Source organism: Prionailurus bengalensis, chromosome B1 (assembly GCF_016509475.1).
Source record: "Prionailurus bengalensis isolate Pbe53 chromosome B1, Fcat_Pben_1.1_paternal_pri, whole genome shotgun sequence".
NCBI lineage: Eukaryota > Metazoa > Chordata > Mammalia > Carnivora > Felidae > Prionailurus > Prionailurus bengalensis.
In genome coordinates this window covers 22,425,117-22,442,517 of record NC_057344.1, presented here as the reverse complement: position 1 = coordinate 22,442,517, position 17,401 = coordinate 22,425,117, and the positions used below count along the sequence as shown (strand labels likewise).

The 17,401-nt window shown below is 38.9% G+C and overlaps 1 protein-coding gene across 2 annotated transcripts in view; it reads right to left on the bottom strand.

Moving 5' to 3' along the window:
• Positions 1-17,401, bottom strand: part of MSR1 (macrophage scavenger receptor 1) — an 82,482-nt gene that overhangs the window by 24,716 nt on the left and 40,365 nt on the right. The window contains exons 7-9 of one of the 2 annotated variants that reach the window (XM_043560253.1): positions 15,619-15,708; positions 7,047-7,100; positions 3,458-4,877 (exon numbers count right to left, since the gene is read on the bottom strand). In XM_043560253.1, coding sequence (XP_043416188.1) covers positions 4,834-4,877; positions 7,047-7,100; positions 15,619-15,708 — 188 coding nt within the window. In that variant the 3' untranslated portion in view covers positions 3,458-4,833. Of the gene's footprint in view, positions 1-3,457; positions 4,878-7,046; positions 7,101-15,618; positions 15,709-17,401 lie in introns of those variants that run through there. The other variant, XM_043560243.1, reaches the window with a different exon arrangement.

Below are 17,401 nucleotides of genomic sequence, written 5' to 3'. Positions count from 1 at the left end.
AGCCTGCTTCAGATTGTGTGTTTCCTTCTCTCTCTGCCCCTCCCCTACTTGGGCTCTGTTTCTCTCTCTCTCAAAAATAAACAAACATTAATTTTTTTTTTAAACCTGCAAAAGTATTTATTAAGGGCCTACTAGATGATTTACTACAGTAATAATAATTACTCATTTGGCTACTTTCTGTGATTAATACAATACACGTTCTTTTGGTATAGACATAGTATTTCTATGTGCGAGTGAAACAGAAGGTAACAGAATATAACAGGAGAATACAACAGGAGAGAGTTTGGCATGAAAGCTTGTTTTGGAATAGAACAGATAATCATTTTGTAGGGAATAAATGAATTATGCTATAAGCCACGTGGAGTTTTTGCAAAAATATTGTGCACAGAGACTGAATATTTGTGTTCAGGTGAAGCAATTTACCTTTCAGCATTTCTAGGAAATGGAAAATCAGAATTACACAGAACATCATTAGGAAGAAGGGTGGTTTTCATTTTGCTAAATCATTCATATTAAGATTCCTTTAAATAGTTCCCGGTAATGAGCATCTGAAAAGTTGCTGGGATTCAGGTGTTCCATTTTGCAGTGAGTGGGTCAGGCAGAATGTGAGTAATTCAGGGAAGCAGGGAATGGAAATCACACAGAGCACCCCCGGGAAGGGGCCAGTCTGTAGGTTAAGCCATAATGGGAGATATTTCTCGGGCACTTCACGCGCAAGCCAGCAACTGTGTGGTTCTGGGGAATCTGGTGTTGAGATTCCCTCTGCAGGACGGTGCATTTCCAGAGAAGCCCGGGGAGAGAGGGGGCGAGTATGGTTGTGAGCCCGAAGTCAGATGGTGCCTTAATTGGAAAAAAGGAAACGATCTTGTGGTGGCGTGAGACCACAGTGACTGCAGAGTGGGAAGCCAGCACCCAGTTCTCTGAAGTGGGGCAGGCAAGCCGTTTGGTCGTCTGAGGCTGTGGATGATGGAAACCGGTGTGTTGGGTCTAGTCCACCACTTTCAGGCTCGTAACCAGATGGATTTCAAATTTTGCTGGTATGAGAGACCTGAGTGGAGCTGTACTGATTGTTTTTTTTTTTTTTTCTTTCCTTCTAAGTGGCTCCGGTAGGAGTCGGGCTGTGTTGAGTCAGCTCGGAAGAGAGACTCAACAGGGTAAACCTGACCGCTGGATCCATCCCCGATTTAAATCTCTTATTTCAACTTACACGACGTATTAGTCATCTTCACTATTCGGGAACACACCCATTGTGTTAATGGAACGTTACACGTTTTGACAACACCTCATGGACTCGCATAAAGCTTTAAAAACCACAGACTGTCAAGAACAAGAAGGCTTAGCTAAGTTACCTGGAGCCACGTGGCTCCCGATGGCGTATTCTGCTCAATCATAACGGGTGCTGCCGAGAAAACTACACAATTGAATTTGGAAAAAGAGACACAATAACAGAAGCGGGACATCAAAGCAGCCAGATTATATTAAAAAATATATCTGTGAGCCAGTTACTGAAAAAATGTTAAGAGTGAGCCAGTCACCGAAATAAAAACAGAATATTAACAGGTGGTTCCTTCTCCTCACGCCCATAAGTAAATAACTCTTATTACCGACAATGTAAACTTCGCAGGTGTTCCGGGGAGACTATGTTTCTGAATAACAGATGTGGGGCAGAACTGGAGGCAAGAGCCGACATAGTATGCGAAGGTAGAAACATACACAAATGAGGATTAATTGGCAATGCTTTTTTTTTTTTTTTAATTTGAAATAATGGAAGTCATACTCTAAGAATTTCCACCTGCTTTGTGTCTTCAAATTATTAGGCCCATTCCGGAAAACCAAGTTGCTTATTACAAATCTCTTTCCCTCTTTCCCCACACCCTCCACGCTATGCATTTGCGGCATTTATATGTAAGAAAAAACTAGTGTGGGGGTGTTGAATGCAGTCATAGTTACAACATGGGGCTTTGGAGACTGATACACCTGGCTTTGAGTTTCTGCCCTTCCATTTATCAGCAGCGAGCTTCAGTTTCCAATCTACAAAATGGGAATAACAAAGTACCTACCTCAAGGGCTCTTCTGAGGATTAAATGAAATAATGCATCAAAAGCCCCTGGTGCACACCCAGTGCTGTCTAAATGTTCACTGTTATCATTATTTAGTGTTTGGAGGAGAAGGTTTTACTTCGGTCGGCTGAATGCTTTGAGAAAAACCAAAATTCATCTGCGATTGTGCTGTCCTCAGTAGAAATCAATGGCAAGTCAAACTGATATTTCACACCCTTGCACGAGCTTTAAGACACTGCAAATTCACATTCTAATTATAGTCTCATTGGGCATGAATAAAGCACAGTAAAAAATACTGACCAATGACACATTGGTCATCGGTGTGTTTAGGACAGAGCCTCACACGAAGTGTTTAATTGTATAGTAGGAATTGTTTTTGCTTGACTGAAACACACTTCCACGTCGGGCGAGAACAGAACAGAGGAATCCTTGTGATAAGCAGGAGAGCTCGAGGCAGATTTCTGTCTCTTCCTTGCACATTACTCAGGGTGGTATAATTTGTGCATCTGAGCTGGGCATTCAGATCTGTTTTTGTCTAAGGAGAAAAGAGAAATCCTTCTCCCCTAATTTGCAAAGTCTGGATCAGTATTTCACACACTTAGAATCTACTTGCGCTTTGGGGTGTCAAGCAACCTGTGAATGGAGTACCCTGCAATTATCTGCCACGATCTCTGGGATCAGGGTCATTCTGTGGCCAGTGTGGACCACGGTCCGATGGCAAGGGAAGACGGGTTCCCAGGTTCTAGTTGGCCCCCAGTACAGAGTGGGGTAGGAAGTGACACCTAATTCAACCCCGGACAAAGAGCTTCAACTCCCCTCCCGGTGTTTGCATTAACTGGCTAGTCGACGTGGCCAGTCTTCTAACACTAAGGACCATCTCGAGACTGGCTGATTCCTCCTCCTCCTCTTTTTTGTTTTTATTCTTGGAGACTCTGGTGTCATTAGGGGCAGACCCAGAGGACCATAGACAACTCTAATTTGTTTCATCCCTTCTTGGAGCTTTCTCATCAGCAGAGTCTTGGGCTCACGCTTCGTCCTTCAGAGCCTGGACTCTCTTGTTTTATTAGACTGACATTTTGTTCGGACCTCTGTTGACAGCTTCTGGCCTCTGGCACACACTCCGTTTAGTCACTTCTTTTATTTACAACTTACGCTCTTCTGCTCGGCCCAGACAAACTCAGTGATTTGTGATCTGGTCACACTTTCATTCCTCTGTCTCGCGTAAAATCTCATCTTCCTCTCTAGCATCTCTCTCTTTTTGTCCGTGACATTTACTTGGCTTCTTGCATTTTCATTTTGCTTTCGCTCCTATCCTCAGGACCGGTTTTAAATGTCTGCGTGATTCCGGCACGGAACAGCAATTCTGGTTCAGAGAGACCACGGCGAAGCAGACCTTGTGTGTTTAAAGCACTTTATGATTTTACAGGGCATCTTCACACACACAGTATCTCACGTGACCCTCACAACAACCCTGTGAGGTAGGTGTCATGAAACGCTTTTCCCAGGAGAGGGAATGGAAGGGCTGAGGGACACACGGACACGCTCAAATTCTACCAGAAATTCAAGACTGGGACACCTGCGACTATTTGTAAACCGTGAAGAAAATGAGAGGTGTGAAAACGTCATCTGCTAATAAACAGAAAGAACTTCAAAAACAACATGATAGCCTATATTTTCCCTACTCCTTGTTTCGGTCTGTCTTTTCTTATCTTTTCTTTCCCCTTTCTCTTTTTTATCCCTTTGTTCACCTACATAAAATATTTCCAGTTCTATGGAAATATTTCTTTATCTTCAGGATCTACACTAGATACTTAAAGTATAAAATACAAAAGAGCTCTTTGCAATAGAAAACTTCAGCATTATTTTTTCACAATCAAAATATTTGCTTGAAATTGCCAGGTAATTGAAGGAAGTAAGTTCTGTGTTTTGGTCTAAATGTGTTGAATGAACTGTTCAAGCTCTACTTTACCTCACTATAAACTTCGGGAAAAACGGGGGGGGGGGGAGGGGTGGTGGTATAATTTGTAGAGTAAGCAGATAAGAAGGTAAACTAAGCTAATCAAAATCAATATTTTTAATATTTTAAAGAATTTAATAATCTTGATCTCCTCTGAACACCTGTAGAGCCCTGTTCCTCCCCCAGTATAGCTCTGTTGTATTGTATAATCACCTGTTTCCATGTCTAAGCTTTCAGGGACTATTAGCTCTATGAGGGCCAGAGACAATAGTTATCTTATTAGCTGTTATGTTCAGCTCTAGGAGGCACACAATGAACATGTGCAGAGTGAATGAACGAATGAACGAATTTTCTTTTATGTTATCCCTATCACTTATTGAGAGTATTGTTTTTGAATGTAAAGAACCCATATATAATCGATATCCATGAGATGTCTCCTAGAACCCAGTGGGTTAAATTGGGTTCAGTAAGACATCAGATGAGTGGGGAGCAGAGGGCTCCTGCTCTTGCTCTGAGAACTGGTAGGAGCAGCTTGCCAGTCAGTACATGGGAGGTGACCCAGCTAAGGGTGCCAGCAGATGGTGGTGATGGTGGGTTACTGGAGTGGGAAGAGGTCTGAGCATAGGAACAGAGGTCCAAACAGCACAAAAGACCTGGAGAGAAAGCCATGTGGAAGCTGGGTATGACACAGGAACCAGAGTCATTTGAAGGAGCCACAAAGGGATCTTGGAGTCAGTTGTGCAGATGATTTGTCCGGAGGTGAGGGGCCTTTTAGTGAGATGGTAGCAGAGGGTGTCTTGCCCAACCTGCCTGATCTTAAAAGGGCCCTGCCCAAATATGATCCGGGAGTTGCACTGGTCCTGACAAATGTACAAAAGAGGAAATCAGTGATTATTCCTTTTATATTTAAATCATGCCTAAAAAAATATTAAATGTATTTGTTAAAATAATTTCATATAAAGTTTTATTTATCAGAAGTAACTGAAGATGTGGGGAATCAGGCAATTTCATGCAGAATAAATTGGTCCAACCTTTTTGGAGCCATTTACAAGAAACCATCACATTGTAAACTGCAAGCCACCTTTGGACTATTGATTCTACTTCTAGCACATAGTCTATTATAGAGTATTTCCACAAGATCATGTACAAGACTGCTAAATGTAGCATTGCTTAATAAAGCCAAACCATGGCAAGCAAGAAGTCATCAAGTGCTCCTGACTAGGGGATAGAATACTATAGTCACTGTGGCATAGCTATATAATGGAACAATGCAGAGTCGTCGAGAAAAAAGAGCTGAAGTCACATGGACCGACATGGGCAGATGACTCACATATTGACTTAAATGAGGAAAAAGAAGAACATACTGTATAGATGTCTGTGTATATGATTTTTTCTCTCTTTTAGAAACATTATGGAGTTACACATACTCTCTGTGGGGCGGGGGAAGTGCATGGAGGGAAGTCTGCAGATCATAAACACTCATACACAGAAATGTCTCTATCATTGCTTTCACAAAGCAAGTGTGCACTTAAGTTCAAAACAGCCATGAAAATATCTGTAAGTGAAACATTTCTGAACGTATCTGAAAAACACGTTCAAAGCGTTGGTAACCCCAGGTAACAGAAGGCAGTGTGGGTGTTCAGTGTATAGACTGCAAAACAGAGAAGTTCTTTACTTGCCAAACTTCCCCAGAGTCAAGGTTAAGTGGCTCAGAAAAAGTCTCAGGAATGGGAGCAAAAGAGATAAAAAAAAAAAAAGAACCAGAGATAAAGGCAGAGATAAAGACAGAGATCAACAGGAAGATAGGGAAAAGAGTTACAAAGAGCTTAAGTGAAAATAACTGGAGTGACACGGAGCACGGAAGGTAAGTGGGATTAAAAAAAAAAAAAGTGTTCCAGCCGTCAGAAGTGATCACATTCCAGAAGTAATGAACACGCAGGAGAAAATGTATACTAATGTTTCCATATCTTAATATAATAACAGCAACGCTAATAATCACCGAGCGACGCCAAAGCTCGTGCGGGAGGTACACACTACTAAATGTTGTTCAGTTTAGGGGCAACGGGATCAACAGTGCAACAACAGTGCAAAGCATCCTGTAGCTACGTGATGCTTTAGTGGCTGGCATTCACAGTGCCGACCCTCAGTTATCTAAGTGTGGCATCCGTGCACGGTACAGGTGAAAATAATTCCTTCTGCTCTAACGCAGAGAAATTGGTACTACGTTTTTAAAATAACTACGACTGAAAAGTGCTAGAGTTTTGGTACATTAAAGGATTAGCCATAATCTACCTAAAACAGACCCTGGTTGGGTAGAGATTATGTGTGTGTGCGTGGAGCGGCTACTCCCAGAGTCACAGCACACACAGGTCCTACCGAGGATGCAGGGGAGGGTCCCTCAATCCCTTTTCATAATCCTTTCACTGGATCCGTGTGGACGCAGCCCAGACACTCAACTGACTTACAGCCTGGTATGTTGAAGACATCTCCTCTAACAATCCTATCAAAAGGGATCCCAGTGTGAAATCTGTTCTGTTGAGGTTGTGATGTAGAACACAACCTTTCAAGTTTTTAGTGATGCAAAACAAAACACAAAAACCCCAGCCTTCAGGGAATTGATGGGTCAGGGTTCTCATACTGTCCAAATTCCTATAGGTAGCCTTTCAGTAAGTTTACTCAGTAGGCAAGGAGGCTATAATTGTTTCTATTCATAAACTTGGTTTTCCTTCAGCAGATTGAAAGTGGCTTGAAAAGTGAACAGTTTTCTATGTGGAACTTTTAGAAAACTGTGCTCCTCAAGAAAACAAAATACAAATGGGTAATGGGTAATGAAACTTAGAGTTGTATAATTTAATCTATTTGTTTTACTCCAATTAGCAAGCTTTATTTGTAGAACACTGTGGCTGGCTTGCAAAGAATCTCTATGGCTCAATACTGAAGTTCCCAATATTTGCCTCGAGCCCAGACCACTATCATCACAAGCTTATTTATTACAAGGCACACATAAAAACAATGAACCATAAACTTACTTAGCATGCTTCCGCTCCCTTTTTCCCCCTTCTGGCCTTTGGGTCCAGGATTCCCTTGGAAACAAACAAAAAAAGCACCAATTTTATTTGTAACTAATTAAAAAATTAATTGCTGTAAATGGAGACAAAAATTAATTGCTTTAAATGGAGACAGAGCATCACAAAGTAACCTGGAATCTCAACTTATAACAACCTACAGATGCTCAAATACAGTAATGTTGATGGTAATAACAATGGATATCATTTTATTTTATTAAACAATTTAATGTGCATTAATTTATTTTGAGAAAGAGAGAAAGAGAGAGAGAGAGAGAGAAAGTGCAAGGAGGGGAGGGGCAGAGAGAGAGAGAGGAAATGAGAAGAGAATCCCAAGCAGCCCAACTCGAGCCTGAACTCACAAACCCTGAGATTATGACCTGAGCTGAAACCAAGAGTCTGTCTCTTAACCAACCGAGCCATCCAGGTACTCCAATGATGGCCATCATTTTAAAAGTCTATTAGGTCCGTTACATAATCTCAAATTATCTACAAGGGCATTAAACATCCGATTTTCCTAAAGCAGGCAAAACTAACGTATAAGCACAATTTGTGCTTATTCATCTTCTGTTTTTGTTTTCCCTCTTTCTTTGATTTTGCCTTTCTCTCTCCCCCCAGGATGTCTTGTGTCTTTTATCCCATCTTAAACCTTGAGTTCTGTATTTTCCATTATACTTCATCTGTTTTTCTATTTGTTAAGAGGGGAAAATCCCAAACATCTGGGAATGAATTTCTGAGAGTGCTAAGATCCTGATCGCCTCCTTCTGAGGTAAGGTAAGAAGGTCTGAGGGGCATCTAAACCCCGAAGCCTGCCTACTTTGGCTTTGAGAAACCTTATCTATTTACATAGGGGTGTGGTACAAGGCTAGCATTTTATAGGAGGGTCAGGATTTAAATAGGTATCGGAAACATTGTTAAAATCTTTGCTAAAGGTTGCTATTCAACCACAGCTCCACTTTTATTTCATTTTTTAAATGTTTATTTATTTTTGAGTGGGAGGGAGGGAGGAAGGGAGGGAGGGAGAGAGAGAGAGACAGTGTGTGAGCGAGTACAAGTGTGAACAACCAAGCACAGAGTACAAGCAGGGGAGGGGCAGAGAGTGGGAGACACAGAATCCAAAGCAGGCTCCAGGCTCCGAGCTGTCAGCACAGAACCCCACTCGGGGCTCAAACTCATGGACGGTGAGATCATGACCTGAGCCAAAGTCAGATGCTTAACTGAGCCACACAGACGTCCCTCAAATCTTTCTGAACTAAAAGTTTATTCTTCCATCAAATGAAAAAAGAACACCTTCCATTGAAGAGTTACCTTGAAAATCAGCAACGATGTTTATAAAGCCTCTTGCCCATAAGAGATGAATAAATTAACAGATGGTAGCTCTTCCCATTTCACAACATCTCCCAAAGCTTAGCTAGAATGGTCCCACTGTGGTTTTATTCTCAGTGAACTCTCGTTCAAAATCAAAAGGACTTTTACATCTCACTTCACGTTTTATGGCACCATTTTTTTTAATGCTTATTTATTTATTTATTTTGAGAGAGGGAAGGAGAGAGAGAATATGATACAGTTATTTTTAATTTTAAAGTTTTAATATTTATTTGGGTTTTTTATTGTTTTGTTTCCCTCATTTAGTTTACTTTGTATTCACCTTTGTTTTTGAACATTTGTTCTTATTCATCATTTAAAGACTTTTTGAGCCCCAATTTATCAGATTTAAAAATATAAAATTACATTGATAAGTAACATGAGAATTGAGATCTAACACTTAAAAATTATAAGCTGTTTCCAATTAAAATTTCATTGTGAAGATTTCATGAAATGCCAACCATTCCTTTTTAGAGTATGAATAGATTGTCTCTAACCATTTTCCATACATGATTACACTGTACATAATTATATTCACTTTTTAATTGTGATTCAGTCATTTCAGGTAATGTGAAACTTTCAAAAATCATTAATTTATCAAAGTACTCAACTCCTTTCCAATTTTTCGATGATATACTTTATGAGATATTGTATCTCCATTTCCCCAAGAGGAAAAGTCTAAGATATTAAACAAAAATTGGGACAGGGGTACTTAAAAAGGTGTAATGATCAGTTCTAATTCTTTTCAGAGAAGGTAATGTAATAAACAAGCTTAATTTGATCATTTTTGCCTTATTTAGAAAAAAGAAAGAGCTGTACACTCTTCTTGGGAGTCTTTTTATATTACAATTTGTTTTGGATAGTTTAAAAATAGAAATGCTCAAGCCAGAGCGCTGAGGGAACGACCCACTTAAATCCTGTTAGCTCTAGGATCTTATGATAAATAAAAAATCAGGTTTTTTTTTTATTTTGCTTTTTTATTTCATACCACTTTTTAAAAATGATAAAATGAAACAAAACTTTTTTTTTCCTTCTTATAAGTGAGCACAAATGTTTTAGGTTACTCTAGCATGACTCAAAGATCTCCTCACAGACGAAGTTACTTGGAGATTTTTTTCTCACAGGTAAACGCATCAGAAACATCCTTGCTAGAGAACAGGAGTGCTTCCCTCCTTTACAAGGATACCTTTGGCTAAAAGGAAGCCCAAGAATTGTCAAAACCTGGAGTTAATTTCCTTTCATAAGTGGCACTCTTCAATCAAAAATAAGGAGCTTATATTTCTGAAAGCCATTAAAAAACAAGAAATAAATAGTATGTAATATATTGACATTCTAACTTTATGTAGAGGAGGGGGTATTTTCAATCACATTATGATTTCAAGTATTTTTAGTGCCCCTGCTATGGGCTGGAACACTAGGTTAGTTATTTTGCCACACATGCCCTATGAGCCCAGGTCTTCAGGTATTTCAATTTTAGATGAGACCATCCTCCGCCCTAAGCCGAAGACTGCTTCCTGTTTCCTGAAGGCTTCACCTTTGACCTTCTTGTTAACCTCCCCCCTCCCTCCTGGGTCTCCTCAACCCCTCCCTTATTTTATCCTGCCATCTGCATCTAAGTGGTATTCAAATCTCTTTCAAAGAAAAACAAAACAAATCAAATGAAAACCACAACACAGAAAAACCTGATCTGTTCTCTGAGAGTCAAGACTGTTCAAGAACTGACTCTACCTCCACGTTCCAGCTGATCCTGGATCCTCCACACCTCTGAGCATCCTCCGATCTGGTTTCCACTCACCCCACGGAAACTGCTCTCAATAAAGGTGACATCCTTACAACAACAGCAACAACAGCAAAGGGACTTCTCTAGAGCCCATCTTACTGGACCACCTTGTGAAACTTGCTCTTGCCTTTGGCTTTTTCTCACCACATCCCCCAGCTTTTCTTAATCACCCTGGCTGCTTCTGCTCAATCTACGGCTTGGCTTTTACTACGGATCCTGTACCTCGCTGGTTAAGGCTTCATCCTCGGCCCCTTCTCCTCTCACCATCTGCCCATGAAAGAGTATTAAAACCAAAGATTCCAAAAAATTTTTATATAATCATAGCTACAAGTGTGTCTACCTCTAGCCTCTCCTCTGAACTCCAAACCCATACATTCACTGATTTGTGACTATTTCCATGAATGTCACAGAGAAAATGTTCAGTAATTATCTGTCAAATAAATACATGGATCATTTACAGTCGAGAGTTTCAGATACTCTGAAGAAAGACCATAACTCACCCTTACAGTCGGACTTTGAATGGGTTCTGTGACTCCAGCCGAAGGGAGGCACCTTACTTACAGGCTCTAAAACCTAGTTCATTCGGCGAGGTTACATTCAGAGATTTTGAAGATGGGTAAGGTTGCATTTCAGTTAAATCTTCAAAGCTTTTTGAAATACATATGTCAGATTATAACTGCTCTACTCTACAGATCTGTTAGATATCAAGACAACATAAAGTCTTTCCTTTCTCTTAAGGACTATTAAGGACCGTGTCTTATTTACCCCTCATTTCCCAGGATCTAGCATTGCAGTGTATATACAGCAAGTAATTATTACATGCAGAAGGAAGGACACAAGAGGAGGGGAAGAAAAGGAGAGCAGAAGAGAAAATAAATAGGGTGCTCTTTTTTTTTTTTTAAAGTTTATTTATTTTGAGAGACACAGAGAGAGAGAGAGAGAGACTGAGAGAAAGCGAGCAGGGGAGGGCAGAGCAAGAGGGAGAGAGAGAATCCCAAGAAGCTTCCTTGCTGTCAGTGCAGAGCCCAATGCATGGCTCAATCTCACAAACTGTGAGATCATGACGTGAGCCGAAATCAAGAGCAAGACTCTTAACCTAATGTGCCACTCAGGCGCCCCAACAGGGTGCTCCTTCTTAAGCTTTTTGCTTTTAAATCTGTCAGTGCTTTAAATATTATTCAGATAGTCCAGGCCGTGTCACTGGTTAGAATATGACAATTACTGGATTTTATTTCTAGTTTTACTACCTTCTTTGGATTATTTTGGAGGTGAGACTCTATTATTCATTGTTTTAATCTACAGTATAACTAAAGTAGTACCAGGGATGACGTTCACATTTCTACTGAATTTGAGTCTTAAATAAGGCAGTGATACCCTAAGGATATCTTTTGTCAAAGGAATTCTTACCTCTGCCCTTGCTTTTATTTTTGCAGAGTTTCTCTTTCTCCACTCCTTTTCTTTACCTGAATATATGGTTCTCAAAGTGTGTTCCCGAAACAACATCATCACTATCACCTGGAAACTTGTGAGGACTAAAAATTTTCAAGGGAGCCCAGCCCCCAGCCCCCAAACTGTTGATTTAGAAGCTCTGGGGGGTAGGGACGCCTGGGTGGCCTCAACTGGTTAAGCATCTGAGTCTTGATTTTGGCTCAGGTCATGATTTCACAGTTGGAGAGATTGAGCCCCTTGTAGGCTCTGTGCTGACTGTGTGGAGCCTGCTTGGGATTCTCTCTCTCCCTCTCTCTCTCTGCCCCTCCCCTGCTCCCACATGCATTCTCTTCCTCTCTCAAAATAAACTTAAAACAAAAACAAAAACAAAAACTCTGGGGTAGAGCCTAGTAAGCCATTTTAACAGGACTTACAGGCGATTCTAATGCCTGGTAAAGCTTGAGAACCTCTGACCTAAAGACATTGTATGCATTTTTTTTTTTTAACCTAAGTATATTTCACATACAATATTCTAGTAGTTTCAGGTATAAAACCTATTATACATCTTTTAGGCCAGCACTAACACTGCTTCCTCTGTAATACCCTGTCTTGCTCTACAGAATTAATCACTCTCTATTTTCTGCTTCCATAGTGTTTGGTCCTAATTCACGAATGTTTATTACCTACCACATTGCATTATAGCTAATTGCTTCTGCATTTTTTTATTCCTGCTCCTTAGGGGATATGCTATGTTTTATCTGCAGCACACAGCGAACCCTCATAAAATTATGTTGACTGGGTGAATGAATCAGTGAATGCGCTCTCAAGTACTTTGATTAGAGGGCATTTGTTGAACTGTAGGAGCTTGATAGTGGGGAAAAAGAAACACACTAGAGCTTGTATAGGCAGCAGCTAATAACTAACATGTTTATATAGCTTGTATATATAGCTTACTTTCTGATAGAAACTGTTTGAAGTACTTTAAAACATTTATTAATTCATTTTATTTTTACAGAAATTCTAAAATATGGGTCTTCTTAATAGCCTTGTTTTTAGATGAGGAAACTGAGGCACAGAGAGGCTTAAATGTGTGGGGAGGTGCTCTTTTTTTTTTTTTTAAGGATACACTATGCTATTTCTGTCAAGTACCTACCATACTATGCTTTCCCTGTATTTCCCAAGAGGCTAAAATAAATAACAGACACGGAATAACTAGGTGCCAATGTGAAATTCAAATACAAACCACTGTGACAAACATTCATTCTTCTCAAATGAACCACGTAAGATTAGATCGTGCACATACACATTACAGAATGATCTTGTTGACTAAGTTTTAGAAGAGTAGCCATTGCGAGGAAATTTCTGGGAGAAAACTCAAGGGTGGGGAGCCGGCTAGTTTTGTACTCCCAGCTCCAAGCATGGTGTAGAAGGAAATATAGGCACTCAGTAAATGAGGAAGCTTAGTTTTCATTAAATCAGCTAAGTTACGTTACAATTACAGGCCTCTTCTGTGGTTTATTTCTAACATCATCCCTGACCATATAGGAAGATTATACATAACAGATATGTGTGAAAAAGAATAGGGCCTTCTTAACATTCATATTTTTTTCCCATGTTTCCCCTTTTTTGTGTAGACTTTCCAGAAAGACAAATTAATAGCTCTGATTTACTCAGAGCTCATATTGATACTCATTTATGAAGTTACCCTTTATGATTTAATGTAAATAGAAAGTTACAAATAGTCTGTACCAGAAAGAGTCCCAAACAAACTATTACCATGATTTTGCCAGGGATAATAAATGAGATAGTAGATTAGCATGCCATTTTAGCTTTAAAGTTAGAATACAGATAAAATATGTTTTCACATTTCATGGAACTATTTTAAATTATCTCGGAAACTATAAGTAGCTTTGCAATTTTGTCAAATTCAGGGTTTTTAAATATATTTATCTATCGCACACAAGTTGCTCATTTAGTAAATTCAGCAATTCCTGAAGGATGTAGATAATTTCAAACAAATTAACAAACGAACACTTCTTCCCATTTTGCCAAAAAGGCCTGATTAAAGCTAGACAGTTTTAGAGATGGTTGGTATATAAATATACCATTCAGTTCAGGTAATTGGGTCTGATTGAAGGCTGCTTATTGGTGGCTAGCTGATTTTTCTCCAAGCTTAATTGCTACTGACACCATCAAAAACACCTTGGGGCGCCTGAGCATCTCAGTTAAATGTCTGACTCTTGATATCAGCTCAGATCATAATCTGGTGGTTGTGAGATCGATGGGCACAGGGCTCCATGCTGAGCATGGAGTGTGCTCAGGGTTCTCTCTTTCCGTTTCCCTCTGCCCCTCGTCCATTCATGATGGATCCTCCCTTTCTCTCTGCCCCTCCTTCACTCGTGATGGATCTGGATCGATCCATCTCTCTCTCTCCCTCCCTCTCTTCCTCCCTCCCTTTCTCAAAACTACATAAATAAAGATTAACAAAAAACAACACCTCAGCACACTTATTAAAATTGCTAAAATCCAAACGCTGACAACACCAAAGGCCAGTGTGGACGTGGAACAACAGGAACTCTCATTCATTGCGGTGGGAGTGCGAAACGGTACAGACACTTTGGAAGACAGTCTGGCGGTTTCTTACAGAATTAAACACAGGTTTACCATCCGATGCAGCAATCGAACTTCTAGGCAAACTCATGTCAGCAGTCTTATTCATGACTGCCCAAACTTGGAAGTACCACGATGTCCTTCAAATAAGTGAATGCACAAACGAATTGTGATACATCCATACATCAGGATATACTGAGCATTAAAAATAAATGAGCTCTCAGGCCACAAAAAGACATGGAGAAGCTTAAATGCGTATTGCTAAATGGAATAAGCCAATCTGAAACGATTACATACAGTATGATTTCAACTGTTATGACCTTCTGGAAAAGGCAAAACCATGGAGAGTGCAAACAGATTAGTGGTAGCCAGGGCTGGGAGGGAGTGGGGTGGTGAGAAGCAGGAGGACCCCAGGGGATCTTTAAGGCAGTGAAACTGCTCTGTACGACACTCCAGTGGTGGACACATGTCTTTATATATTTGTCAAAACCCACAGAATGTATAACACTAAGAGCGAACTCTAATATAAACTGTGGTCTTAAATTAATAATAATGTATCAGTATTGGTTCATCAATTCTAATAAATGCACCACACTGACGCGAGGCGTTAATAATAGGGAAACTGGATGTGGGTTTATGGGAACTCTCTGTATTTTCTGTGCAGTTTTTCTATAAACCTAAAACTACTCCAAAAAAGAAAATGTATTTTAAAAAAAAAAAAAAGCACCTCAATGATAAGGTGATTATGACCTTTTGTCATAATTTTCTTTGAGATTAGGAAACAATAAGCCTCTCTCCTTCTAAAATTTCCTTGTAAAGCTCACAATTCAAGCTTAGGCTACTGTTATAAGGAGTAGAAATAATGTCATCACGTATGTAAATTTTAAAGAGCCTGAATCATGCAGATTATTAAGAACTAATAAATAATAGCAGCCAGTTTATCTTGCAGAGACTAAGATTTCTGACCTATCTGTGGATTGCTGACTGTAACTTACCAGGGTTTGGCCCATTTTAGTTAAAAGTATATTTATACTTTGTTTTTCTTTGTGAGTCTTTCCACTCTCTTCTTCTAAGATAGATACCATTCTTCATGTGATTTATGGTTGGGTAGAGTTTATAAATCCTCTGTTGTCTTTTTTTTTTTTTTTTAAGACTTTTCCTTTGGGACATAGAAACTGCTCAGGTAGACAGAAATTAGTTTCTAAATGTTTCAGACCACGAGACAAACTACATGTGCATCAGCTGTTCATGCTGGGATGGCTATTGTTTTTGTTATGCAAGACTATGGGAAAGTATCTCTGCTCCATGTATATATTACATTATCTACAAAGAACATCTAGATGATCACCACACCTGTCCTCCCGGTCTTCCCCATTGGTCCTGGGAATCCTCGGCTTCCAGGAAAGCCAATTGCTCCCCGATCACCTTTGGGACCTGGAGGACCTATGTCGTTAACGAAGAAAAACACAGTGGAAATAAATCATTTTTCATATAGGTTTGTGAGTATAAGAAAAGCAATGAATATACAATAGGCAAATTTCCAAAGGTAGGGATAATATTCGATCATAACATTTCATGGGTGCCATTGATAAACAACATAAGCAGTTGGTAGAAACATTAGTGCATTTAGTACAATGTAGATACTCAATAAAAAACATATTGTTATCACAAGTAAAAAGCATATGAGAAAAAAATTTTTGGAGTTTTAACCAGAAGGCTTATGTAATCCAATCAGGAATCCTCAAATGGCAGGATTCTGCCTGTAGCTGAAATGGTAACTTTGAAATGTACAAGGTGAAAACGGAATTCTTAAGATTTGTTCCTGAAAAAACACAACCCAAGGAATGAGAAGTATAAAAAAAATATTTAAAAAATTGGGTCCTACTGCTGGAATATATTAAGCTTTCTTTCATGCACTTGATTTTACACATTCTATTGTAATCCCAAACAATGTGACCATATATATGTGATAATATACACATTTGTGTGTGTGTGTACTATACAAAGATTCATTTATGGGTGCATATTGTATAAATATACAAACCCAGGATTTTATGTGATTAAATGAAAATAGCCCCCCACCATTACTGTAGTGACCATGAAAACTGCACATGAAAGTGTTATTTTCCAGTAGAATAAACTATTTCATCCTGGAGTCCAGCAGTTTGAAATAAACTATTGTAAAAATCTCATTTTAGATGTTATTATCAGTTCACAGAGATTCTATTAATTCAATTTTCAGTTAACTCCTTGGGAAGCACACTATGAAAAATTTAAAAATTATACATCTTTTTCCAATATCAATCTGTTAATATATTGTTGTTAGTTTACAAGTTCCAGGAGGCAGGACTTATCCATACTTAATTCAGTAAAAAAAAAAAACAAAACAAAACTCTTTTCTTGAGGTACATTCATATAGATACCTAAAATTGAGCTAAACATCCTTTAAGAAATGTTAAGTTCAACATTTAAGTTAAAGTCTAAAGTTAAGTTAAAATTTAACATTCTTAAATAGTTAAGAAATATTATTTATGCCAGCCTAAACTTTGCTTCCATTGTATATTAAGCAGATATCCAAAGCAATAAAATGATAAATTATGTTTAGAAATATGAGTAAAGTCAGGGCATCTCAATTTAATAATTCAATATACATTACATAAATACAGATATACTGTATATATGCATTATATATAAATGTATATGTATAAATCTATATATACCTAACTATATCAATATATGATACATAAATTGCTATTTTCATATATTGAATACACACACAAACTCACACACAAACACACTCTACCTTATAGTATCTACTAGCTGGATTTCATAGCATACAGCCTAAAAAAGAATTATCATCAATTCTCAAGATGGGCTAATTGATTAATACTTATACCTTTCTTCATTACCCAAGGAAGACAGGCAGTATCTGTACTTACAGTTATTAAAAGGTCACTCGAATTTACATATAAAAACACCGACTCTAAATCCTTTCTCTCTCTTTTTTTTTTAATCTTAGGCCACTGCCCACTCTTTATAGAATGCTGCTCATGGATAACTCCCATTTTTACAATTTTCTCCATTAATTCAACAAAGATACACTGAGCACACATATTATGTCAGTCCCTATATGTTC